The sequence below is a fragment of the Astatotilapia calliptera genome, chromosome 19, assembly GCF_964374335.1.
Source record: "Astatotilapia calliptera chromosome 19, fAstCal68.1, whole genome shotgun sequence".
NCBI lineage: Eukaryota > Metazoa > Chordata > Actinopteri > Cichliformes > Cichlidae > Astatotilapia > Astatotilapia calliptera.
Genome location: NC_137440.1, coordinates 29,228,832 through 29,255,654, shown reverse-complemented (window position 1 = coordinate 29,255,654; position 26,823 = coordinate 29,228,832). Strand labels below are relative to the sequence as shown.

The window sequence follows — 26,823 nt, the reverse complement described above, 5'->3', positions numbered from 1 at the left end:
TTCTTTTTCTGCCCCATCGTCATGGAATACATTACAGATGGATTTGAGTCTCTCTCAATTGATTTTACTTGCAGACTTCGAAAGACATACAAACGTTTTTTGAAATCATCACTGGGAAGTTGTTCTTGTCTTTGATATGACTGTGTACATTACACAAATTAAGCTGTTGTTTCTTTTATTGTTGTAATTTTAATGTTTGTCTGGAACAGGTCTCTCTTGTAAATGAGACATTGAGTCTCAATGGAACTACCTGTATAAATGAAGGTTAATAAAAGTAAGAAAAAACCTGAAAAAGCAAAAGACGAGAACAAATGGATGCCTTCCAGAGATTTTAGGCCCTGTCATGAAGGTGCCTTTATAGACTTTTCCAGTTAGCAAACAACAAATCAACTACGTTCCCTGTGGATTTTTATGAAAATGCAAATATGTATTTAATTGACAAGTTTGTGAATGCAACTCCTGTATATATTTGTTCAGATTGGCCTGGAGAAGATGGCAACTGAGCATACCCGACTAATCTACATGACTACAGGAGTGCTGCTGCAAAAACTGGTTCAGGCCAAGTCCCTCACTGAATTCTCCCACATTTTTGTGGATGAGGTGCATAAACCAGATGTCAAATTTTTCATGCTTATATGTTTCTCTGTTAGCTACTGCCAAAAAAAGGGGGAATTTGTGTTTATTTACTTTTTTTAGTTATTTTGGGGGAAGTACAAATATTAAATCTGATGACAGACAGGTGAAATAGTCAAAAAAAAAGTACCTTACCACTTGGTCCCTGCAGTTAATTGCCTTGGACACTTGTGTCACTAGAATAAAGGGTGACTACAAATCAATATCAAGTTGTTCATAGTGCCAGAACATTTCTATTGTGATGAGAGTGGATTCTTCCAGGACAATGCCCCCCACCCATAGGGTGCAAGGGATGACTGAATGATTTGATAAGTATCAAAGTGATGTGGCCTCACAGCCTCCAAATCTAAATCAAGTTGAAAATTGTGTGAGACTTTGGACCAGCATGTTGGAGTGTTCTTCACTGGCGTTCAGTCCTAAAAATGATCAGACTTGGAGAGTAAATGCCAGTGTTCAGCTCTTGCAACAACTCTTCTTTGTCTTTGTCTACCATTTATAATACTTTAATCCAAAGTCATTTCTAGTTTTCTGCCACAAAAGGTACTGTTATAAGCTTAAGAATAATTTAATCCTATTATTTAATGAGTGATTCTTGAATGTTCAAAATGTAACCTTTTAACAACTCTGCGTTTGTCCAAGGTTCATGAGCGCACATCAGAAATGGACTTTCTCCTGCTAGTTTTGAGAAAACTCCTCCGTTCCAACTCTTACCACATCAAGGTAACTGTTGGGTCCGGCTAAAAAACTTCCTTCGTCTTCCTCATGCTTAGTCACTTGTACTCTCACTCACAAGAGTCTGTCTTTGTTTTAGATAATCCTTATGTCAGCCACCATTAACTGCAAGCAGTTTGCTGACTACTTTGCCACTCCTATTCGTGGCAAACTGAACCCAGCCTATGTGTTTGAAGTGGAAGGGGCATCCTATGCCACTGAAGATTTCTACCTGGATGACCTCCACCACCTGTCTCCGCATAGGGTAGGTAGTTGAGAGAGTAAATGGTTGCTGCTGGTACAGTTCTCTGCCTTGAAGCCAAATCTATTGTATCTGAATTTTGTGTCTGTTTTAGACTGAATCAGCACATCCAGGCGACCCATACATCACAGCAGATATGTACAGTCTTGCCATCAGTCTCATCCAGAGCTTTGATGAAATGGAGGGCAAAAATTCCAGGTAAGGCCAAAGTATTGTAACTTTTAGAACTGCTTGAACATGTAAATAGGCAAGGATTTAATTGTTTGTTAACTGAATATGCATACATGTATTTTTGTGTGAGCAGCAAGGCCGAGAAAGAGGGAGGCATGACTTTGTCAGAGAGAGGAAGTGTTTTGGTTTTCCTCCCTGGCATACATGAGATAAGCTACATGCAGGAGGCCTTGACCAAGCTGGTTCACAAAAGGTGAGCAAATGCATTTACCTGCTGAGAATTGTACACGTGATCAGAGTTGCTTAATGTAATGTCTACCATCACTGTACAGGTCATACTACAGGTTGTTTTCTGTTTCCTCAAACATACATGTGCCACATAAGACAGATTGCCTCACTACATTTTGTTATTAAAGGATATACAAGTATGCAGTACTGTCAGTAAACTCCTTAACACAGACACACCACTGTCTACATACGACGCTGTGGGGTGCGACTACTATAATGGCAGGTTAGTGACTGTTGTTTGCTCCCAGAGGCTCGCTGCAGCTCACATAAATGTGCTCAAGCTGCAAGCAATGCGATGCATCTGCTTAGCAATACAACATTTTTTTTTTGGCCATTTCTCTGTGGGTAACATGTTTAGTGAAAACTACATAGATAATTACTTATTTCAGCTGCCAGGGCAGTGCTCTTTCACCACAGCTTCACGGGCTAGCCAAAGAAACAACTGTGTTCAGCAACACCAGATTGTTGTCCCTTTAGTCAACTCGCAACAGGAATTCTGAACGAGGAGGGCATCTTTTGTCCAAGGGGATCCAACTGTTTGGAGATTTCACCTGCAGGACTTGGAACTGAGATAAGGTGGCTGAGATAAGGCTGATTTGTATCGTATATCTCAGTGCCTGCTGTTTTCGCCCTCTCATGATGCAAACGCGTCACTGTACATGCAAATGCTTCCACGCTTTCCTGCTTCTCAACCTGATCCTCCCTAGGGTTAGCCAGGCATACCCATGAAAGGAAAGAATGCTGCAGGCCTCCCTCTGAGCACCACTAAGACGATTTAGAATAAAAGGGCTTCCTCCTTGCTGTTTCAGCATGCAGTGTGGGGTTTACTGATAAACCTGCTGGACAGCACCTTCTGGTATGTTGTTTCATGAGGGGCTTGCATCATAAGCTCACAGACTGTAGACCACTGGTTCCATTAGAAGAGTTGTCTATCAATGCCCCCTCTCTCAAACCCTTTGAGCTTAGTGAAGTAGTGGGGCTGAAGTTTCTCTTACTTGTGCTTCCTGCTCTGCCGTTTGGACTAACCCAGTCAAGCAAGTTAGGGAGTTACAGTTCAATTCAATTCAGTTTTATTTATATAGCGCCAAATCACAACAAAAGTCGCCTCAAGGCGCTTTATATTGTACAGTAGATAAAGAGAAAAACCCAACAATCGTATGACCCCCTATGAGCAAGCACTTTGGCGACAGTGGGAAGGAAAAACTCCCTTTTAACAGGAAGAAACCTCCAGCAGAACCAGGCTCAGGGAGGGGCGGGGCCATCTGCTGTGACCGGTTGGGGTGAGAGAAGGAAGACAGGATAAAGACATGCTGTGGACGAGAGACAGAGATTAATAACAGATATGATTCAATGCAGAGAGGTCTGTTAACACATAGTGAGTGAGAAAGGTGACTGGAAAGGAAAAACTGCATCATGGGAATCCCCAGCAGCCTACATCTATTGCAGCATAACTAAGGGAGGATTCAGGGTCACCTGGTCCAGCCCTAACTATATGCTTTAGCAAAAAGGAAAGTTTTAAGCCTAATCTTGAAAGTAGAGATAGTGTCTGTCTCCTGAATCCAAACTGGAAGCTGGTTCCACAGAAGAGGGGCCTGAAAACTGAAGGCTCTGCCTCCCATTCTACTTTTAAATACTCTAGGAACAACAAGTAGGCCTGCAGTGCGAGAGCGAAGTGCTCTAATAGGGTGATATGGTACTACAAGGTCATTAAGATAAGATGGGGCCTGATTATTTAAGACCTTGTATGTGAGGAGCAGGATTTTGAATTCAATTCTGGATTTAACAGGAAGCCAATGAAGGGAAGCCAAAACAGGAGAAATCTGCTCTCTCTTTCTAGTCCCTGTCAGCACTCTTGCTGCAGCGTTTTGGATTAACTGAAGGCTTTTCAGGGAGTTTTTAGGACATCCTGATAATAATGAATTACAGTCGTCCAGCCTGGAAGTAATAAATGCATGAACTAGTTTTTCAGCGTCACTCTGAGACAGGATATTTCTAACTTTAGAGATGTTGCGCAAATGGAAGAAAGCAGCAGAGGTGTGGACTCGAGTCACATGACTTGGACTCGAGTCAGACTCGAGTCATTAATTTTATGACTTTAGACTTGACTTGAAAAAATGTTCTAAGACTTGTGACTTGACTTGGACTTTTACACCAATGACTTGGGACTTGAATTGGACTTGAACCTGTTTACTTGAAAAGACTTGATATTTTACCCCAAATATAAAATTTAACATGCATATTATATAGAGATTGAAAATGTGACGTCATTCACGGGTAGAACCGCAAAGGATTCTGGGAACTCGTGGCAAGAGGTACTAGCGCACACAGACTTTCAATTGAAATCAGTTATACAGCGATAAAAAGAAACACAAAAATGTCAAGAAGCTGTTGTATTATTAACTGCAATAGCCGGTCGCATGACAGCCACGGGAAGCCGACGGGTAAAGAGATCGGTTGTTATCGGATTACGTCGTTGAAGAGAAATTGTTCGAGCCATGTTTCCGAAGTAACAAAGACGCGACGGATGGCCTGGATTGCAGCCATTCAAAGACCAAATATAACGTCCCAGAACACTCCAGCTCACAGGTTAGTCTGCTCCAAGCATTTACACAAAGGTCAGTGTTTTTTAGTAGTTAATACGTCATTTTTCTTAACATAATTGGTGATATAGGTTACAAGCAAGTCTGGCACTGAACAGAAATTGTCGCGCTATGCTCCTTTATTTATTGTGCATAAATAGTGAATTGTCCTGACACAATATTGCGTTTCGCTTCTGTTATTATGGTACATTGACAAAAACATACTTTTATTCACAGGATAAAACGGGTTTTTTTGTATCACTAATTGCCCAGTACGATTACAGCATACAGTATTATTGTCACTGCTACATTTCTGTGATGCTACCAGAAATTATTTCCACTACTAATTAATTACCGTTGAGCTCAAAGGTCCTATTAATAAACGGTTAAGGAATGTGTATTTATGACGACAGTTTGTGAGACTGGTAAACTTATGATACGTACGATGGTCTTTCGTTCTACACGGTGCATTTCAAGGTCCTGCACCCATCCGTCGGTAAACTGTACCTGGGCTTGTTCCAGTGACCTGAAGTTACTAAACTTCATGAGTGTATGCACTCACTCCAAGAACCGTATAATTATAAATATGCATATAAATATGCTACGATGAGATAGCTGACTTCATCTAACTAGCAAATGTTGTCCAGGCTACGTTGGTGATGCAGTTTTTTTTAATGTGTATGATATTTTTGTCATGCGATTTTAAAGCCGGTCCTACAAGCGCATCCAAGAATAACATGCAGCTTATCTCAGAACTGTCGGTGAAAATTATTCTTGGAGCTAGGTTTAATTGAGCTGCATTTTAAAGAGGTGCAATTTCACAATTTGTGTATATTTTCTAAGTTCACTATTTTGTCATGTGTTGAGAAAAACACAGATTTAAAAATTACATGGTCTAATATTTACATTTAGCATAACTGCAACATTATTTTTTTCGTTTTTTTGAATGACTCGAAAGGACTTGAAATTCAAAGTTTCAGACTTGTGACTTGACTCGGACTTTTACACCAGTGACTTGAGACTCGACTCTGACTTGCCTGACATTACTTGAGACTTGACTTGAGACTTGAGGATAAAGACTTGAGACTTACTTGAGACTTGCAAAACAATGACTTGGTCCCACCTCTGGAAAGCAGTCTTACATATTTGTTTAATATGTGCGTTGAAGGACATGTCCTGGTCAAAAATTACTCCAAGGTTCCTCACAGCGTTACTGGAGGCCAAGGTAATGCCATCCAGAGTAAGAATCTGTCTTTGTTCGTTCACCCGTCGTGTTTACAGTTAGCCCCAGGTCTCCCTAAAGTGTGTCTGAGGCCCAATCCAGCCTTTGTACCTGAGATGATATAGATGTCATACAGGTGCCCCCACTGTTCTCCTCAGCAGAGGATTGCAGGGTTAACACCTTATGCCCGGTTCAGGCCTTAAATATACGTGGACTGAACAGCAGTGTTCAGAAAATCAGATAACCTGTTCCATCTGAGGTTATCTTATTGGCTTGTAAAGACCATATGAGCTCATTTTGCTAGGAGTACGGCCTGATGGACCTTTCAGGACACACCTGAAAGGTCCATCAGGGCGCATGCGACCGGCAGTGAGTGAGAGCTTGGCATCCTAAGTTTTTAAGTTTTTTTTCTTTTCGTTTCTATCGCTGGCATGTGTTTTGATTGAAGGAAGTGACAGTTTTCTTACAAAGTGACACATGCTCCACAACAGTGAGAAGTTGGGTTATCATATAGCCCGATGGGCGGGGCTGAGATAGATTTTGGTCACCCGACCGAAGATATCGCTAGCTCCGGGACGTCGGGCTAGCACGGGATCGGGATGCATGGGTAACAGGGAAATCCCAAGGAGGAGGAGTATGCTTGTAGCAACAAACGTTACTGTAGCGCTGTGACTGTTAGAGAGTGTATTTGTACACCAGATGTTGAACTTTTATCCGTGTCACTGCGCTCTTTTTTTTTTTTTTATCTCCCTCGTGAGTTTCCACAACTTTTTATTACCGTAGTTTACATTCACGCGAGGGCTCACCCCGCCTCAACCTGTAGTGCAGAAGCTGCAGACGCTCTCTCCTGATGCCCCAAACTTTATAATGGGGGACTTTAACCATGTCTCTCTTAAATCAACTTTGGGCAATCTGTATCAATATGTATCCTGTCCTACCAGACGGGATAAAATGTTGGACCTTTGTTACGGATCGGTGAAGAATGCTTATAAATCCCTCCCGCCTCCTCCTCTGGGATCTTCTGACCATAACTGTGTGCATCTTCTGCCCATATATAAAACTGTCTTAAGACGAGAGAAGACAAAGACTAAGGATGTTGACATATGGTCAGAAGAATCTGTGCTTACCTTGCAGGAATGTTTTAAGTGTACAGATTGGGAAGTTTTTATTCAGTCTTGTGGAGATGATCTTGACGCTTTGGTGGACGTTACTAACTCTTATGCAGTATTTTGTAAAGATATGATTATACCCCGTAAGCGCGTTAAAGTATACGCTAACAATAAGCCATGGGTCACTAAAAGCGTCAAATCCTGTTTAAGTAAAAAGAGACAGGCCTTTAAAGAGGGGGCTGTTACTGATTTTCAGACAGCCACCAAGGAACTGAAAATCGAGATCTTGAAAGCAAAACAGAGCTACAAAAACCTTCTTGAAAGCAAATTTGCTGCAAAAAATTTTGGGTCTGCCTGGACTTGTATGAAAACCATAGCAGGGTTTCAAAATCCCCAGAGCAGTAGTCAGGTCATTTTAGATGGTTTTAATCCAGACAGAGATTTTGCAAATGCTTTAAGTATGTTTTATGCTCGTTTTAGTTCTTCTGATTTTAGCGAGGATATTTTGGAACTGAAACAGAAACTGAGAGATACTCAGCACTTTATCATTGAACTCAGCGATGTCAAAAAGGCCTTTCATACAGTTAATGTGAACAAGAGCCAGGGTCCCGATAATATTAGTGGTCGCTAGGGATGGGTATTGATAAGATTTTCACGATTCCGATTCTAGTTTTGATTCTGTTTAACGATTCGATTCTTTATCGATTCTCTTATCGATTCTTTTTAAAAAGGAGAACACTAAGGTCGGTTAGCTTAGAACTTTGTTTTATATCTTCTCTTTGAACAAGATAGAAATTTAGGAGTAACATGGCCTTACAAACCCAACAGTGAGATCTTAAGAGATCCACAGCCTACAGCTCTTCAATGGGGCATCACAGGGTCCCCAGGGAAAAAAATTGTAAATGTAAAATAATAAAATAAGCTAGCACGGGCGCCCACACAAACGCAAAGCAGGAGATGAAGCATCGCTGAATATGTTTCCAAACCAACTTCCTTCCAAGCCAAAGACTAGAAAATATGATGAAGCAAATCTTTTCTTTGGCTTCACCTGCACAAGTGCAGAGGTAGGTCTCCCCTGCAGAATTGGTTTTCCCTTCATTGGGAGCAGCGCTGGGCTCTTCAAATCACAGACAAACAGTATCCCACATTCTTGATTTTTAGTTCACAAACACTTGTTGTAATGACCAACTACTAACTACTCCTGACATGTTGGAGATGTTAGCTCTTTATACAGTAAAGATACAGTGGGATACAAATAATATCAGGCTGATCCTGCCACGATTTAATCCCCCGGTTCAAATCACGGACAAACAGTCTCCCACAGCTGTTTATGTTTTTGAACCCATTTTAAGATAAGATAAGATAACCTTTATTAGTCCCACACGTGGGAAATTTGTTTTGTCACAGCAGGAAGTGGACAGTGCAAAAGTTATGACGCAAAAATTAGAATACAATAAGAATAAATACAGTACACAACTGTACAGAATAGAATAAAATAATATACTATATACAGTAGAATAAAATAGAATAAAAATATACAATAAGATAAAAATAGAATACGAATGCTATATACAACTGAGTAAAAATACAACGATGCCAGAAAAGATTATTGCACTTAGTGTTATTGCACATGTGTGGATGTGTGTGTTTGTTCAGTTAAAGTCTTTGTTGTGGAGTCTGACAGCAGTGGGGAGGAAAGACCTGCGAAATCTCTCCGTCCCACACCGTGGGTGCTGCAGTCTCCCACTGAAGGAGCTGCTCAGTGCTGTCACAGTCTGCTGCATGGGGTGGGAGACGTTGTCCAACAGGGATGACAGCTTAGCCGCCGTTCTCCTGTCACTCACCACCTCCACTGGGTCCAGAGGGCATCCTAGAACAGAGCTGGCCCTTCGGATCACCCTGTTCAGTCTCTTCCTGTCCCCAGCAGAGATGCTGCCGCCCCAGCAGACCACACCATAAAAGATAGCAGAAGCCACAACAGAGTCATAGAATTTCTTCAGGAGTGGGCCCTCCACCCCAAACGACCTGAGTCTCCGCAGCAGGTACAACCTGCTCTGCCCTTTCCTGTAGAGGGCGTCTGAGTTATGAGTCCAGTCCAGTCTGTTGTTCAGATGAACACCAAGGTACCTGTAGCTGTCCACAGCCTCAATGTCCATACCCTGGATGTTCAGTGGTTGCAGTGGAGAATGCTTGTGCCTGCGGAAGTCTACCACCAGCTCCTTGGGTTTACTGGCGTTGATCTGGAGGTAGTTCAGCTGGCACCAGTCCACAAAGTCTTGAGTCAGTCCTCTGTACTCCTTGTCGTCCCCATCAGTGATGAGGCCGACTATTGCAGAGTCATCAGAGAACTTCTGCAGGAAGCACTGGGTGGAATTGTGGGAGAAGTCTGCAGTGTAGATGGTGAAGAGGAACGGAGCCAGAACCGTTCCCTGTGGGGCCCCCGTACTGCAGACGACCCTGTCCGACACACAGCCCTGAGTCCTCACATACTGTGGTCGGTCGGTGAGGTAGTCCAAAATCCAGGTAGTGAGGTGATGGTCCACTCCAGAGTTCTCCAGCTTGTCCTTCAGAACCGAGGGAAGAATGGTGTTGAAGGCACTGGAGAAATCAAAGAACATGATTCTCACAGTGCTTCCAGCGGTCTCCAGGTGAGCGAGGGATTTTGCACAGAGAGGCATTTTTTTTTTTTTTTAAATGTATTGACAGCAATGTTGAATATTATTACACAGGAAAAAACAACTACACGTAAAATAATGACTGCCTTTGTAAATGGAGGGACAGTAACTGCCTGTAAAACCTGAAGATAGTCAGATTAACAGTATTTTGTTTCTATCTGCCATTCTGCAATTCCTCTCATGTAAACAATAACGTGGCGCACAGCTGACGTGAAAAAAGGCACATACCTTTGACTTTGCGTGACGAACTCTGTATTCCTCGTCCACACGTAAACGCAAAAAAGGATTTTAAAAAATCTCAGTTTTCGGTGATTTGAAACGCTGTTTACGTGTGGACGAAACAGCTGCGTTTTCAAAAATACCCGTGTAGGTGCAGACGTAGCGTAAAAGAGTTAGTAGTTTATTTTATTACTACCTGCAGATTACTTGTATTTGCTTAATTGTTCACTAAATGTTTGAGGTGTGAAATAAACCGCAATTGAGCAAAATATGGGCGTGTGGTTGGAGGATGTGTTAGTGCGTACATGTGTGTGTGCGCGAACATTTTTCTGTAAAACAAAGGGGGGCCCAGCGAAAAAAGTTTGGGAACCACTGCTCTAAGGGGTAAATTTCAGCTTCTTTCCTCGGGACGAAGGTTTCTATTTCCGAGATGCAGGACAAAGCGTTATGAAAATAGCTTTGTCCCCGTTGCTGTCACTGATTTAAATAAGAACTGTTTTTGTTTTTGATTCGAAATATTAAATTACTTTATATGTGCTACAGTGAGGTTTATATCTTTATTAGGTATGTGTGTTTTTTAAGGGATGCCAAATGCTATCATTTTTCTGTAAAGCAAATTTACCTTTCCTATGGGTATAAATAAAGTTACCTTGACCTTGACCTTCTGAGCTTTGTTCAGAGGTATGTCGGTCCAGAATATTTGTGCAGCAGCAAACTAAGCTATGCCACACATGTTTGTGCATTTTCGCAGGCTGGATGCTGCACAGTCATCTCTGGCTCAGGGTTGACACAATCTGGGAGTAGGTTGTATCTCCCATAGTGAAACACAAAGTGAAGATGCACAATGAACGTGATACACAGTGGTAGAAAGTATCCAATCTCTGTAGATAGTGGGGAAGGTGCAGAAGTAGCAGATCAGTAAAGGTAAATGAGTAGTACTTTAACATTAAGTTCAAACTGAGCATGCTGCTTTTTTCAGATTGCAGGTTTATCCTCTTCACTCCTCAGTGACACTGGAGGAGCAGAACGGCGTGTTCCTCTTTCCTGTTCCTGGATACAGGAAGGTAAAAGCTGTTGATCGTAACTTTTTGCATGTGCTGTCCGTACCTGCTATACCAATTATCTTCTAATCCTCACAGGTGATCCTTTCCACCAACATTGCAGAGAGTTCAGTGACTGTTCCAGATGTCAAATATGGTGGGTTTTTTCAGTTTTAAATTTTTAAAAATTTGACTTCATCTATTGTCACTCTTCTTTCATCATTTATTTACAAGAAACTGAGAATTAAGGCATACAGATATCAATAATGTTGTAAGGAAAAAAGGAAGTTAAATAAGACAGAAAATAAGAGCAAGATACAAGAAATAATTCCCAAGTAGCAGTCCCACCTGCACCTACTACCAGACAAAGGCCATATCAAAATTAATGGTCGTGTCGCTGCCAACATCAGAGAGAACAATACAATTAGTAAGGTAAACAACAATGAATAAATATAGAAAAACAAATAACTGCACTATGTCATCTCCTAAAATTTGACAACATGTGTTAGTTAATGTTTATTTCCATATTACATGAATTAGGTCGCTTTGTCTGTCTTGCACCTAGAGCAAAGATTTGCGTTGAATCATTTCTCCTATGGTGCTCTGGTGTAAAATAGTTGATGTAAAAAATATTCAGCTTATGTGAAAAGGTTTTTGCTCAATGTGATTTCCACTCATGACTTACAAGAGAACTGCCCACATCGTGCTCCCATGTGGTTTTAAGTGGTTTGTTCTCTGAGATCTATTTATGTATTTATTTTAAGTTAATTTGTATTAGCATTTTTTTTAATGACAGTTATTGACTTCTGCCTGGTTCGCCAATTGGTGTGTGACCCGGATACCCATTACGAGTCTCTGCATCTCACCTGGGCCTCCAAAACCAGCTGCAACCAACGCAGAGGTACGACCATTTTAGACCTTTTAAGTGCTTACTATCACTTCTGCCTTTAACTCAATGTTTGTTTCCTGACAGGTCGGGCAGGTCGAGTGTCAAAGGGCTACTGTTACAGACTTGTTACCAAAGAGTTTTGGAAAAAGGAAATCCCAGACTACATGATTCCCGAGATGCTGGTAAGGGACTGTGCCAGTGACCAGTTTTTAATGCAGTTCAGACCTTACTTCTGAAAACCGATCTGTGCTCTACTATTTTCCATTTCCTCAGCTTGCTCCGCTCTCCACTGTCTTGTTGAAAGTGAAGCTGCTGGACATGGGAGATCCCCGCACCCTCCTCTCCACAGCACTCTCACCTCCCAACCTCTCTGACATAGTTAGGACTGTGCTGCAACTCAAAGAGGTAGAGAGTGTAACTTGATGATTGTGTTCTGAGAGAGGCATTATTGTTTAGTCAAGTGCAGGCAAATGTGTAGCTGTAATGGTGATTGTTATGTATTTGGACGGGCAGCTGACCGCCAGCTCTGTCTGAGGATTAGACCTTGAGTTCTCTGAGAGGAGCTTTGCGTCAGCCAGTGTTCACATAGTTTATGTAGCATGAGAGCACAATAGGGCCATGTCGAATATTAATGATGTCGTGTGTTAGGCTAAGGGAATGAAAATGTGCATGTTATCTTTTTATTTTAGTATTTCTGATTTAATAGCATTTGTTAAGTATTTAATTTTACCTCTTGGTAAATGACTACATAGTTATTTTTGTATAACTGAGCACTGGAATCACCTTTTAAATCAAATTCATTTTTTCACCATAATGCACACTTTTTTCAGTTCAGTTCAGTTTTATCAATTCAGTTATATAGCACCAAATCACAACAGCCCCCTCAAGGCGCTTTATATTGTAAGTCAAAGACCCTACAATTAGAGCAGGGCGATATGACCAAAAATATTTATCACGATATACATTTGAAAATTTGCGGTAACGATATAACTGACGATATAATTGACACTAGACAAAGTTATATAAAAATGTAACAGTGCAAATGCAAATTCCTTGCTGACAGTTTAACCCTTTAGAGCCGGTCGGAGCAGCACGCTCTGTTTTACGTAACTATTTTTAAATCCCGGTAGCTCTGCAACCACGTAAGCTAGCGCAATAATTTTTTTTGCATATGAAACTGGAGGAGTTGTACTTACATCTTATGCCATCAGCTTGTCCTAGGTCACGGTTTCCTTCCACATAAAGCTTTGCAAAAACTGCATAAAAAGCGCTTGCAGGAACAAAAACATGATATTCCAGTAAAACGCTTTGCTGATCCGATCAGCTGTTCGTAACACTTCCTACGTTGGAATAGACGTCAGCGCGAACTTTAGCATGTCCGCCATTACCTGCCCGAAACCGGAAGTGACGTCATTTTCGCAGAAATGTAGTCTTTTTTACCATCAGGGCCTCAGGGCCTATACTGGTCTTTTTAAAAGTTATGTTTGACTTTATGACTTTCTGTGTCGTTTCTGGGATGCTTAGGACTCATATTGCACTGCTGGAAATAGTTTATTTTGATGCATATGGTACTTTTTTGCAAATTTGCAGTATAATATTTATTTTCGTTTTTCCTGCAGTGTATAAAAATTGGTGTATTTCAAAAATAAAACTATGAAGACACTCAAAATAAATTTCCTGTGGTAGAAAAGGAAAAGGAAGAGCTGTGGATTGCACTACCGACCTTCCAAGTTGTTGACAAACTGCTTTACTTCCTAAGGGAGGATGTGTATAAAAAGAACACATGCTAGAATGAAGTAATGAAGAAAAACTCCAAAAAGCATAACATGGCTGTTTTTATTAAATGATTTATGACAACGGTCCCCAATCCCCGGGCCTCGGACCGGTACCGGTCAGTGAGTCGTTTGGTACCGGGCCGCGAGAGTTGAGGCTCAGGTGTGAAATGTATGGTTTTCAGGGTTTTTATCAGTTTTCAGCGTTATTTTGTTATCGTTTTTATCGTTAACTCGGTTTTCCTGTGTCTCTTCACGTGTGTTATGAATAAATCTTCTTTTTTTCCCGTACCGGTACTAGTTTTATTTTGTTGTATTTATCCGCGACATCTTAAAGGCCGGTCCATGAAAATATTGTCGGGCATAAACCGGTCCGTGGCGCAAAAAAAGTTGGGGACTGCTGATTTATGATTAAAAGATTTGTGTGTGTGTGTGTGTGTGTGTGTGTGTGTGTGTGTGTGTGTGTGTGTGTGTGTATGTATGTATGTAGATAGATAGATAGATAGATAGAGATATATATGTGTATGTACAGGGAGGGCAGAATTATTAGGCAACGTCCTTTCCTTCGGCAAAATGGGTCAAAAGAAGGACTTGACAGGCTCAGAAAAGTCAAAAATAGTGAGATATCTTGCAGAGGGATGCAGCAGTCTCAAAATTGCAAAGCTTCTGAACAATCAAGCGTTTCATTCAAGATACCCAACAGGGTTGCAAGAAGCGTGTGGAAAAACCAAGGCGCCAAATAACTGCCCATGAACTGAGAAAAGTCAAGCGTGCAGCTGCCAAGATGCCACTTGCCACCAGTTTGGCCATATTTCAGAGCTGCAACATCACTGGAGTGCTCAAAAGCACAAGGTGTGCAATACTCAGAGACATGGCCAAGGTAAGAAAGGCTGAAAGACGACCACCACTGAACAAGACACACAAGCTGAAACGTCAAGACTGGGCCAAGAAATATCTCAAGACTGGTTTTTCTAAGGTTTTATGGACTGATGAAATGAGAGTGAGTCTTGATGGGCCAGATGGATGGGCCCGTGGCTGGATTGGTAAAGGGCAGAGAGCTCCAGTCCGACTCAGACGCCAGCAAGGTGGAGGTGGAGTACTGGTTTGGGCTGGTATCATCAAAGATGAGCTTGTGGGGCCTTTTCGGGTTGAGGATGGAGTCAAGCTCAACTCCCAGTCCTACTGCCAGTTTCTGGAAGACACCTTCTTCAAGCAGTGGTACAGGAAGAAGTCTGCATCCTTCAAGAAAAACATGATTTTCATGCAGGACAATGCTCCATCACACGCGTCCAAGTACTCCACAGCGTGGCTGGCAAGAAAGGGTATAAAAGAAGAAAAACTAATGACATGGCCTCCTTGTTCACCTGATCTGAACCCCATTGAGAACCTGTGGTCCATCATCAAATGTGAGATTTACAAGGAGGGAAAACAGTACACCTCTCTGAACAGTGTCTGGGAGGCTGTGGTTGCTGCTGCACGCAATGTTGATGGTGAACAGATCAAAACACTGACAGAATCCATGGATGGCAGGCTTTTGAGTGTCCTTGCAAAGAAAGGTGGCTATATTGGTCGCTGATTTGTTTTTGTTTTTGTTTTTGAATGTCAGAAATGTATATTTGTGAATGTGGAGATGTTATATTGGTGTCACTGGTAAAAATAAATAATTGAAATGGGTATATATTTGTTTTTTGTTAAGTTGCCTAATAATTATGCACAGTAATAGTCACCTGCACACACAGATATCCCCCTAAAATAGCTAAAACTAAAAACAAACTAAAAACTACTTCCAAAAACATTCAGCTTTGATATTAATGAGTTTTTTGGGTTCATTGAGAACATGGTTGTTGTTCAATAATAACATTATTCCTCAAAAACACAACTTGCCTAATAATTCTGCACTCCCTGTATGTATATACTAGGGGTGCAACGATACACAAAATTCACGGTTCGCTTCGATACTTTGGTGTCACGTGTCAATATTTTTTCGATTAAAAAAAATGCCTTTTTAATTTATCATTTATTAAAATTATAAATATATATTTTAACTCAAACGTACAGTTTTTAAATGTAATGTTGCTGAAACAACAAAGGGATAAAATAATAAATCTATCTGATTGAGGAATCCCTCATCTTTGGAAAAGAGAGTTTGTTACAGAGAAATGGCTCTTTCCAAAATAAAAGCTATACTATACGCTTCTTCTGGGCTATATTCTCAACAGCATATTAAACATATCAGGTCCCCATAAGGAGAATCATGTGCTAACGGCTGTCTAAATGACTCGGGTAAAGTTTGTAGCATGCGTGCTTGTTGTTTTTGTCTGCTTCCACTAGGATGATGTCGGCGTAAATGTGCAGTCATATTAATTTTGTTCCCACTAGTGCTGTCAGCGTTAATCTGAAATGACGTTAACGCCACAACACGGCAAATCTCCGTTAACGTGCTACCACGGATCGCCCAGTGCGTGGGGCCAGACGGCGTCAACACGTTAACGAGCTAACTGTGCTAACGCAGTAGTTCCCACCCATGTAATTGAGCATTGCGTGACACATCCAACATACTGTTTTACTTTTGTCCATGACGCGCTTACCTTCAGGGTCATACGTCACATGAAGACCAAAATAATTCCAAACGCCAGATCTGAATGAGGGTGGGGGAGGTTCAATTTGCCATGTTGCAACCAGAGCTTAGCTTCTGTCTTGCTAACTTGCGCTGCGCTCAGTGGATCTGTGCTAGACAGTGCAGCCAAGCGGAGTAGTCGAACGCAGATTCACTGAGCACTCAACACAGACAGCATCGTCAGAAGAAAAGTTGATAAAATAAATTAAAAATGTTGTATTGTTCGATACATATGCGTACCGAACCGAAAGCACTGTATCGAACGGTTCAATATCGATACGAGTATCGTTGCACCCCTAGTGTGTGTGTGTGTGTGTGTGTGTGTGTGTATATACGCATATGTTAAAGCTAAAATGTTATGAGTTTAGAAGTTCATTAGTTGTGTGCATAGAGTATGCTGTCTGTCACACTGCAGATGGGTGCGCTGTCTGTGAAAAGTGAAAGCAGAGGTCAAAATGAAGATGGTGAGCTGACGTTCCTGGGCCGAGTGCTGGCTCACTTGCCTTTAGACCTGTACCTGGGGAAGATGATTGTCCTGGGCCACGTCTTTGGTTGCCTGGATGAGTGCCTCATCATTGGTTAGTCTATCATGGTACTTGGTGGTATCTGTTGTTTACGGCATGTTTTCTAGAGACATAGCTTTACAGCCTAAATGTGTAACATGTTTTTCGGAATACTTTTGCACAACATACTCTCTCATTCTCAGCTGCCTCTCACTCTCTGAAGAGCTTCTTTGCGATACCGTCCATGCAGCAGATTGCTGGCCATAGGTGAGTCTGATCCAGCAGGTGCACTGATTTACAGACTCATGATGTCACATTAGATTTTGTGTACCAACACTGTGGCTGCATTTCATGCATTACGTAGTAAAGTAACTTGATTTAAACTAGAGCTTTTGACGCACCTTTACATGTTTAGTGCAGTGTAATATCTGATGCATTCAGAAAAATGCTCACATTCCAGCAAAAATGAAAAAGTATGAAAAAATAATGTCACATCACTCCACTGTTCACCTCCAGTTTGGGATTTTTTAGTTTAGATCGTCAGTAATTTTTCTTCCAGTGTATACTTATATTGGTCACGTGTCTAATTGTAACATGTTTACATTAGAATCAGGTCAAAAGCAGATATGGGTTGTGTGTTTTGTAATTATTATTTTTTTGTATCATGTGTAACTCCAGGAGCAAGCTGGCTTTTACCCGTGGCACACCAAGTGATTCCATAGCTTTCCTAAATGCCTTCAAGGTAAAGAATTTTTTACATATCTCCAGCAGGTTTTGATTTTGAGTGGATTTTCATGTGTGGTTGCTCTATTCTCTCTCGTTTCTTTATATTAGGCATGGCACTCAGCCAAGAAGAAAGGACAGCTGAGGCACCCAAAGGTATACTATGAACTAAATTACTCTAACCTTCAGCGATGTGAGCCACCCTACCAGGATAATGACCCCAAGCACACCAGAAAGCTTTGTACAAACTACTTACCAATGAAAGAAGATCAATAAGTGCTGATTGTCACTCACTTTAACTCACAGTCAGACCTGCTCGAGACGTTTTCTGACATCATAAAGCCTCTTAGGAGGCAAACTATACCAAGAGATTCTGAAAGAATAGAAGTAGTGTAATTGTTTCAGCAATTCACTTTTTCACTCAGACAACTAAAAGGGTATTATTAGAGCTAATGGAGATATTACTACAGTATTTGAAACAAAGAAAATGTACAACTATCTTCCTTCCTGGTTTCAGGATTTTGGATCCTGTGGCAAGTGATTTTCCAAGGCTAATTCTCTATAAAATATAGACAATAATAGGTGCCGGTGCCATTGCTGTTATCAGTTTTTAAGGCAACAAATCACATTAAATGGGTAGCCAAAAAATGGAGGAGCAGCTTCTTCTGACCATGTCTCTCCAACCTGACTATCCATGTCAGCGTCACAGGGATTAAAGTCTAGGAATAAGAAATAGGGAATAAATAGGAAAGGGGCAAGGATAGTCTATCATACAACACTGGTCAGATTGGTGATATGTTGTCTAGATGATGTTGCCATAGAAACAAAACCCACGCACTATGTGGGAGGGCTTTTTATGAACCATCCCCATCAACCTGCCAGCACTTTGTGTGTTCGTACAGCAATTGTCTCTAGTAAAAAAGTTATTCACCTGGTGACTTTTGAGGTCTATTTTTTGGATCATTATCCTGCTGTAGAACCATCTTCTTTACAGTTTAACTTCTAGCTGACTCTGTGAAGTTGTCACTCAAAACAAGATTTATCCTGTGTTTTTGCAATATATTCTGTGCCCTGTTTTTCATGTCAAAGACCTCACATAACAGTTCTTAGTAGCTGCTGTTATTGTTGTTATAGCCTGGTTGTTGTTTGCTGAGGCCAGAAAGATCTAGGTATAATAGAAATGATCAGGGTACCTACTTAGAATTTTTAGCCTCCCATAAAAGTGTTGAGGTATTCAAATTCTAAGAGTGAATTAAACTTAACACAACATTATAACAATGTTTTTGTTTTTTTTGTCTGTTTGTTTTGTGTTTTTGGCAAAAATTAAATGTATTTGCTGCCTTTTCTTCTTAGGATGAACTGGACTGGGGAAAGGAGAACTTCATTCAGATCAAGAGGATCAGAGAGGTACAGAGATCAAAGTCGCATGTGTTCAGAGAATAACATTTCAGGAGAAGGCGTGACCTGAGTGCATTAAATAGCAGGTGTTAAGTGATAATTGCAGTGTATTTTAAGCTGATACAAACTTGGCACAGAAAGTAAGCAAATGAGCCACAGTTTCAGGGGAAATTAACAGGCTTTCCAACAGTGTTGCCAGGAAGCTTTGTTACAACAAAGCAATAAACAACAAAACACAAATTGCCTTACTTTTTGCGCTAAGTTAATTTAAATTTGATTCCTTTTGTGAGGTCATGGGTAACCCCATGATGTCTTTTGCAAATTAGGTATTAAAATTTATAGTCCTTACAATGTTTTCTAGCTGTTGGACATGCAGTTTAAAGAAAGTATAAATACTTGCTTGCTGAAATTGCTGACCAGGTTGCAGAGCTGTATGAGGAGCTGAAGAAGCGTGTGTCCCAATTCAACATGAATGTAGCAGAGGAAAGCCAGTTCTCAGACTACACCAGTGCACGCAAGCAGGCATTCATTCTTCAGGTTAGTCTTTGCTGAAAACTGTGGGATGTTTATAAATTGTCTTAAACATCATAGTGTGACAATGTAAGGAGCTTTGGGTTGTTTTGCATGTCTGAGTATATTTGACTGTCAGTTTGATGTAAATTGTGACTCACTGCTTCTTAGGTGGTCATTGCTGGTGCGTACTACCCAAACTACTTTCTCCAGGTGGATATAGATGAAGCCCTGGCTTCCAGAGAGCTGAGTGGCTTCAACCCCAGAACGACAGTGATGGTATTATTACCTCATCTACAGCTTGGCTCAGCTACACTTTACTTCATGTTAACATAGCACATTACGTTATTAACATAATAAGAATTATTTATAAACTTGTTAATAAGCAATTGGTTGTTGTTATCATTATTAGACTTCATGTACAATTCAAGCTGGCTGATGATTTACCTAAAACAGGCTTTACTTTTCTCGTAAATGTCTAAGAACGACAAATTTATCTCACTCCCTTTTCGCAGCTTGCTTGCATGTCCTTAAAGTTTTTAAAGATGTTTGATGGACAGTTTTTAATTAAAAGTGCATAAAGTATCTATCCATCCATCCATCCATCCATCCATCCATCCATCCATCCATCGATTTCTTCCACTTATCCAATTAAATTGTCTTAAATACAGATCAAGTGATCTTGTTTGTAGTCACGTCTCCACAAAAATTTGTAGCCAATAGTGTCTCTGTGTTTGCCTGCTCTACACATTTATATTTGCTTGTCTAGCTGGAATCTGAAGCCAATTTTGCTGCTTTTGCAACAGACCAAGCTCCATTCCATACTTGAATTCACAAATTGGCCATAATGCTCTCAAAAGCATTAAAAATATTCTGTAAGCATCATTTCCTGGCTTCTACCTCTGACCACCAGAGTTGATTGTGCCCACTCAAAACAGTGTTTGTTCTTTAGGATGTTTCAAAAGCTGCCAAGAAGCAGCCCTCAACTCATTCCCTTTTTTAAAAGAAAGATATGTATATATAGTCCAACCACTGAGACACAAATTTGGATCATTTTTAAATTTTCTTAATAAAAGGCACCACACAGACTGAACGCTCTGCTTCTGAAATGCTCCAAGTGTGATTTTAAACTGTGTGAAGGATAATACAAAGCTGCTTTAACCTCCTAAAACCTGACCTCTTTCATGGCATGCATTTACAATTTCTCTTTGGTGTCTGGGCTGATTGGGACCTGATGAATGTAAAAAAAAAAAAAAAAAAAGAATGACCTGATTTTTGTTTCTGAGAAAAATTAGATCCACATAAGAGTACATTTGTTTTAATTTTGATAGAACAGTGGCAGCATAATGTCCTCGTAAGTGGATATCAGGCCCATGTAGGCCCAAATTTAGTATTTTGGTCTAGACAACCCAAAATGTGATGTTCAAATATGTGGACACCAGGTCCTAGGAGGTTAAAGATAGACCCTGTGTATGCGTCGGGTATGATGATGTCGATGAAGGAGGCTGCAACATGCTAGCCATCCTACTTTCTAATCGAGAGAAATGGAAGGATACAAGTGTAATGACAGATGAGTTGGAAATTCTGTACGGTTAAAATTTCAGTGTACAAGTTATTACAAAGTAAGATACAGTAACTCAAAGGTGTTTACATTTCACAGGTAGTGAGCAGCTGAGCATAAACAGAATAATCCTTTTTTATCACTCTAATAATCACCCAAATTTTTAAAATCAAAATTATTTTATTCCGTTTGACCTGAAACTATCAACTGAGCCCACGTTCATTAGGAAAATAATCACAAAGTGAAGAAATAAGGGCCGCTTCACCACAAACTTAGAAGAGGTTGTCACTGCTGCTAGCCTTTAGAAAGGTTTAAGGCAATTAAGCATTCACTTTTCGGACCCAGACTTTTTATTTTTGTCCAAATTATAATTTGGTTTATAGGCAATTAAATTGTCAGTTTTGTTTTTCTAATTGTATCATCAAACTGTTGTTTTTAGTTGAGGAACCTTCCACCGTACAGTTTCCTGTATTACAAGCAGCTGCAGTGCCTGTTCCGCCTCTGTGGACAGGTCAAAGCCATTTCCTTTGATAGCTCCAGGTACTAGAGGCTACTGTGGCAAGTCAAACATCATCACTCAGTACTTTGTCTGCTTGAACCTTTGTGCACTTAGTTTTAATCTCACTTTGTGTGTGTGTGTGTGTGTGTGTGTGTGTGTGTGTGTGTGTGTGTGTGTGTGTGTGTGTGTGTGTGTGTGTGTGCACTCAGAGCATATGTGGAGTTCTACAGGACATCCCAGGACTCTGGTGTGCTACCTGAAGTGTCTCTTGCCCTCCTGCTGGCCCATCAGAGCCCTGCAATGGAGCTGTCAGTCTACCCCATTGAACAAATAGAAAACTGTGCTGGGAACAGACACATAACTCACATGAAATATTCACGGTACGCCGAGTTTCGCATATTTCAGATGCCAAATGTAGTTGTCTCTCTGAGAAAAATCTAAGTCATGAGCTGAAATCTTGAACATGTTCGGCAAGGACAAAATGTCATCTTAACCACTAAGTTGTGGCTGTGTCTGTCATTTGAGGACTCAGTGTTTCTGGCAAATCTAACCCCTACATAACAGGCTGCAGTGGTCAGTGCCTTGGCCCTAAACCTTAATGTAATCTGACATCCTAGCACTCTGCATGCCTCTTGCCAGCAATCATTGGACTCAGAGTGGAGGTTTTAGGCAAAGCAGTGCCAGCTTCTTCCTACCCCTGCTGGGCTGTAGGGTGACACATTTATTTAATTGTAAGAATGCTGACATATTTTGATAAAATACAGTTTTAGCTTCTCCTCATAATTTGTGTTTTTTTTCCATAAAATATAATGTTCAGCTGTTGTTATTGCTGGTAAATTCTGAATAAAATTGTACGTTTGCTTGTTCTTAAAATGTTTTATTTTGGTGAACACATAGCAGACATCTGTTTACTCTTTAAAATGAGATGCTGACTCAGTTTAACTCATCACAGTAAAATGGCTATAAGTACACACATGCCAGTGTGTAGTCAGTGGTGACAGCGAAGCATCACCTAAAATCTCTGTTTCTGTGCAGCGTGAATGTTGACTTCCAGAGCCAGTCTGTCTGCCCAGTGGGAGTGGTCAGCAGCACCATCGACCCCGCCAGGCTACCCCCCAATCGCTTGTTTGTGGTGAACATCACAAAAGTTAGTCTTCTATTCTGTTTTTATTTCCCCTACTAAATACCCGACTTTCTTTATTTGAATAAATATTAATGGATGTATCGTCTCTGAAATCTGCTGTAGGTGGTGGAGGTTGGTCATTTCTGGGGGTTCCAAGCAGATGAAGCCAGCTTGGAAAAACAGCGCCAAATGACAGCAGATATTAACACATGCACGCTGCATCCTTTAACTGTGTCGCTCTACCCCAACCTGCTGTGCCTGGCTCCCTACTCTGAGTTCAATGAGCAGAACATGTACTACCGTGCCAAGATCCTACACATGCGTGGCAACACAGTGGAGGTAAATATTACTTACACTCTGCAGCCTGCTGCTCAAAATTTAGGACACCCGTTTATTTTCTCTGTAACTTTTCTCTGCAAGTTTTACTTCTATTTTTCTATCTTTTTTACTTGTGATTAGCCTGTCGTAGTTAGGATTCTGTACCTTTTTAAAGTCCAGACAGAAGTTCACCCATGAAGATGGCATTTGACAATCTCCCCAGTACCCTTAATGATGAGTTTTGAAACCTCAGTATATATGTTTGACCATTAGATCAGGTCACAGTTTTTTACAAGGGTGAGCTGTGTAGGCTGAGATCACCCTCACTGACTTCTGATGCACACTCAAACAGGCATCTGAGGGGAAAGAGTTGAGCTTATTGGTTTGAAGGTCTAGCTGTAATTTTTCCATTTGAACTCTTTTTTTTTTTTTTTTTTTGCAAATATTTTTATTGAAAAAAGATAAAAACACAGTACTTGCAGTTACCGAAATACAATTAAACTTTCTTCATTTTCCTAAGTAAATATACTTATTAGGGGTGCAACGATACACAAAATTCACGGTTCGCTTCGATACTTTGGTGTCACGGTTTGATATTTTTTCGATACAAAAAAATGTTCATGTCTTTTTAATTTGTCATTTATTAAAATTATACATATATATTTTAACTCAAACGTACAGTTTTTAAATGTAATGTTGCTGAAACAACAAAGTAATAAAAAAATAAAAAAAATCTATCTGATCGAGAAATCCCTCATCTTTGGAAAAGAGAGTTTATTACAGAGAAATGGCTCTTTCCAAAATAAAAGCTATACTATACGCTTCTTCTGGGCTATATTCTCAACAGCATATTAAACATATCAAGTCCCATAAGGAGAATCATGTGCTAACGGCTGTCTAAATGACTCGGGTAAAGTTTGTAGCATGCGTGCTTGTTGTTTTTGTCTGCTTCCACTAGGATGATGTCGGCATAAATCTGCAGTCATATTAATTTTGTTCCCACTAGTGCTGTCGGCGTTAATTTCGTTAAAATGACATTAACGCAAATCTCCATTAACGAGTTACCGCGGATCGCCCCGTGCATGGGGCTGGACGCCGTTAACAGGCTAACTGCTCTAACGCACTAGTTTAAATATTTTATATGTATATATATATATATGTCTCAGAAAAAAATGTAGATGTTGTTTGTTTGTAATTTTTTTATTAAGAACTGCAACTTGCTCAACTTGAAATCTTCAAATAGATCTGGGTCCTGGTATTTCAGTGCTTCATGAAATTGGATGTAGTTCCTCCTTGGTCTCTAAAACCAGAGAACATTTTTTGAACATGGTAATTTTTGCAAATATATCACCCAGGCGTCTCATCTTTCTGCAGGTCTTCTTTTTGGACTATGGCAACAATGAGATCGTTTCCTGCAGCAGCCTCAGAGAGCTGCCGTCTGATCTGCTGTCTCATCCTTTCCAGGTAGCAACATCATAAATGCCACAATCAGTCAGCAGATAAAATGCACACCAGATTAATAGTAACAGATAAACTGCTTATCATATCAGGCTCAGGAGTTCCAGGTCACTGGTATGCGTCCTTCAAATCAGTCCATCATTCTGGGGAACCAGTGGAGCAGCCGCGCCCGCAACCGCTTCATCAATCTAGTGAAGGGCCAATCTCTCATCGTGTCCCTGTACTCCATCCTCTATGGTGTGATGCGTGTGGATCTGCTCATCCACTCTGAGACAGCAAACACCAGCGTGGTAGACTTGCTGGTGGAAGAAGGACATGCTGTGAAGGCTGAAGAGAGCTTTGACTCCAAGGTGACACAATAAGCAGAAAGAAATACTAGTTCTCTTAGCAGCTTAAGATGAAGTTATTTCAGTTTTTTAAAACAAAACTTGTATTGAAAAAATACTTTAGCTAATTGAAGTAAAAATGAAAGCTAGAATTTTAAAGACAAACTATTTGAGATGTCTGGCCTCAGGTTTGCTGCATGTGCTGCAGGCAGACTGAGATGCATTGAGACAAAAAGTTCTGTATGAATAGATCTGAAGCATTTTGTGCTTTTCTCAGTCAAAGTATTGAATGTTTTTGTGCTCTTGCAGCAAAACCATGAGGTGCTGATGTCTCTGTACAAGGACATGGAGGAAGGTACATATGTGCCCAACTCTGTAAGCAACACCTGGAGCAACCGCAAAAAAGAGGAGAAGGAGCTCATCGACAGCCTGCTTACCCACTTTTCCAAGCAACCCCAGTCCTATTCCAGGACAAAAGTACGAAACAATCCAGGCAAAGTTTTGCACATTTAGATGCTTCTAAGAAGGAATCAGAAAATATGTTACAGCATGCTTAGTAAACAGGGCTTTAACAATTCTGAAACCAAGACTAAAAATGGAATACAAATGCCCCAAAAGTAGTTAATTGTCACCTTCGTGTTCCTGTGATGCCTGTGCAGTGCTGGTAATTTCTCATGAAAGCATCCTAGTCTAGTAAAACTAGAATGGTTGAAGATCTTTAAGGTTTTGAGTGAATTGTTAGAAAGACAATATCTATAGCTAATGGTGGGTTTTGAATAACACTGAGTCTTTGGTGTTGAATGTGTGATGGATGCCACCGCCTTTTTTACTGTTTGCTGCTGTCAGTTTATCCAGAAGAGGGAGCCATTTCAGTGGCTCAGTTCATGTGTTTGTGTTCATTCAGAGGCACACCCATTCAATGTGACAGCCAGAACAGTGACGACACAGTTTTGCATCACTGTGATCAGTGAATGCATCATGTTATGTCTGATTGCTATTCCCTCTGACACTGCAGGTTCGTCTGCATGGACCAACCAGTCCTCATATGATGAGCTTCCACAGCTTGAGGAGCAACACGCTCTACAAGTAAGCACTACAGAGATTTGAAAAACAAAACAAAGCAAAACAAGAATATGTACCTACAACCACCCTCCCTCTGCCTCAGCTGATGATCACTGTATCCTCCTGTAGGACTGTATGTATAGAGAAGAACAGCATCAACTCCTTGGCTCTGAATGAAAACCCACATTGCAGACATCAGAAGATGCTGGTGGCTGGGACTGTGTCAGTCAGCTCCACAGGTACCAGATAAACAAAATATTACAAGGGTAGTGTCCTCCTAGTCCTGTTCCCAAGACTATAAATTGGGGAGTTGCATCAAGAAGCTTGAGCTCTAAATTCAGCTTTAATCATAATATTTGTGACTTTGAAATATAAGCAAGGCAGAATATTAAATTTACACAGAAAGGATGACATAACGAGGTGGTTCAAATGCAGAGGCGCTTTAATGGTAAAAGCACCATCACCTCTAGAGTTCAACCTCGACTTTGGAACAGCCAAAAGCATCTGAGGCTGTAATTTGACTCAAAAATTCAGTATTTCTGTTTTGGGCCCTGGTCTCCTTTAGAGGTGATCAATAAAATAATGCACTAAAAGCATTTTGAGCTAGCTGAAGGTGACAGACTAACTTTTTATTTTTACCAAATAGAAGGGTTTGCTTTAATCTAGCCTAGAGAAAACAAAGCCATAGATGACTTTTTCCAGGTCAGATTATGAGAGCATTGTTTTGATCTTGGCAATGGGTCTTATCTTATGTAGAGCTTTAAGGGTGTGTTTGTGTTGCAGGTACCCGTATTCTGCTGAAAGACACCTCCATTTTGCCAGACATCCCTGGACTGCCTGCACTTGTAATGATGCTCTTCACTCCCATCATGGAGCTACGGTTTGTTAAATGTGCATTACCGCTGCACATATATGTACAGAAACTCACATTCTTATTTACCTAACATATTTATTTTTAGCACTGATGAAGAGAGAACCTGCTACACTGGGGCACTCTGTGGCTTAGGCTTCAACAGTCAGAAACAGGAGGCCATCCTGCCTGAACATGACATCGAACTGTCCTTTGATGTGAAGATTGATGTTGACGACATCACTGAGGTAAATTTAACCTCAGAGACCGTTGTGTAAAATCATCAAAACAGCCACTCAAAGGAT

The 26,823-nt window shown here is 40.7% G+C and overlaps 1 protein-coding gene across 1 annotated transcript in view; it reads left to right on the top strand.

The window, feature by feature from the left end:
- The window catches only part of tdrd9 (tudor domain containing 9), a 40,210-nt gene that overhangs the window by 9,947 nt on the left and 3,440 nt on the right, over positions 1-26,823 (top strand). The window contains exons 5-32 of the mRNA XM_026151030.2: positions 478-600; positions 1,273-1,353; positions 1,445-1,609; positions 1,701-1,804; positions 1,911-2,030; positions 10,849-10,933; positions 11,009-11,066; positions 11,706-11,810; positions 11,883-11,980; positions 12,072-12,203; positions 16,603-16,765; positions 16,894-16,957; positions 17,369-17,432; positions 17,525-17,569; positions 18,767-18,820; positions 19,232-19,348; positions 19,493-19,600; positions 21,322-21,422; positions 21,591-21,761; positions 22,417-22,528; positions 22,628-22,843; positions 24,197-24,286; positions 24,373-24,630; positions 24,916-25,083; positions 25,622-25,692; positions 25,798-25,907; positions 26,452-26,548; positions 26,628-26,766. Coding sequence (XP_026006815.2) covers positions 478-600; positions 1,273-1,353; positions 1,445-1,609; positions 1,701-1,804; positions 1,911-2,030; positions 10,849-10,933; positions 11,009-11,066; positions 11,706-11,810; positions 11,883-11,980; positions 12,072-12,203; positions 16,603-16,765; positions 16,894-16,957; positions 17,369-17,432; positions 17,525-17,569; positions 18,767-18,820; positions 19,232-19,348; positions 19,493-19,600; positions 21,322-21,422; positions 21,591-21,761; positions 22,417-22,528; positions 22,628-22,843; positions 24,197-24,286; positions 24,373-24,630; positions 24,916-25,083; positions 25,622-25,692; positions 25,798-25,907; positions 26,452-26,548; positions 26,628-26,766 — 3,219 coding nt within the window. The remainder of the gene's footprint in view (positions 1-477; positions 601-1,272; positions 1,354-1,444; positions 1,610-1,700; positions 1,805-1,910; positions 2,031-10,848; positions 10,934-11,008; positions 11,067-11,705; positions 11,811-11,882; positions 11,981-12,071; positions 12,204-16,602; positions 16,766-16,893; positions 16,958-17,368; positions 17,433-17,524; positions 17,570-18,766; positions 18,821-19,231; positions 19,349-19,492; positions 19,601-21,321; positions 21,423-21,590; positions 21,762-22,416; positions 22,529-22,627; positions 22,844-24,196; positions 24,287-24,372; positions 24,631-24,915; positions 25,084-25,621; positions 25,693-25,797; positions 25,908-26,451; positions 26,549-26,627; positions 26,767-26,823) is intronic.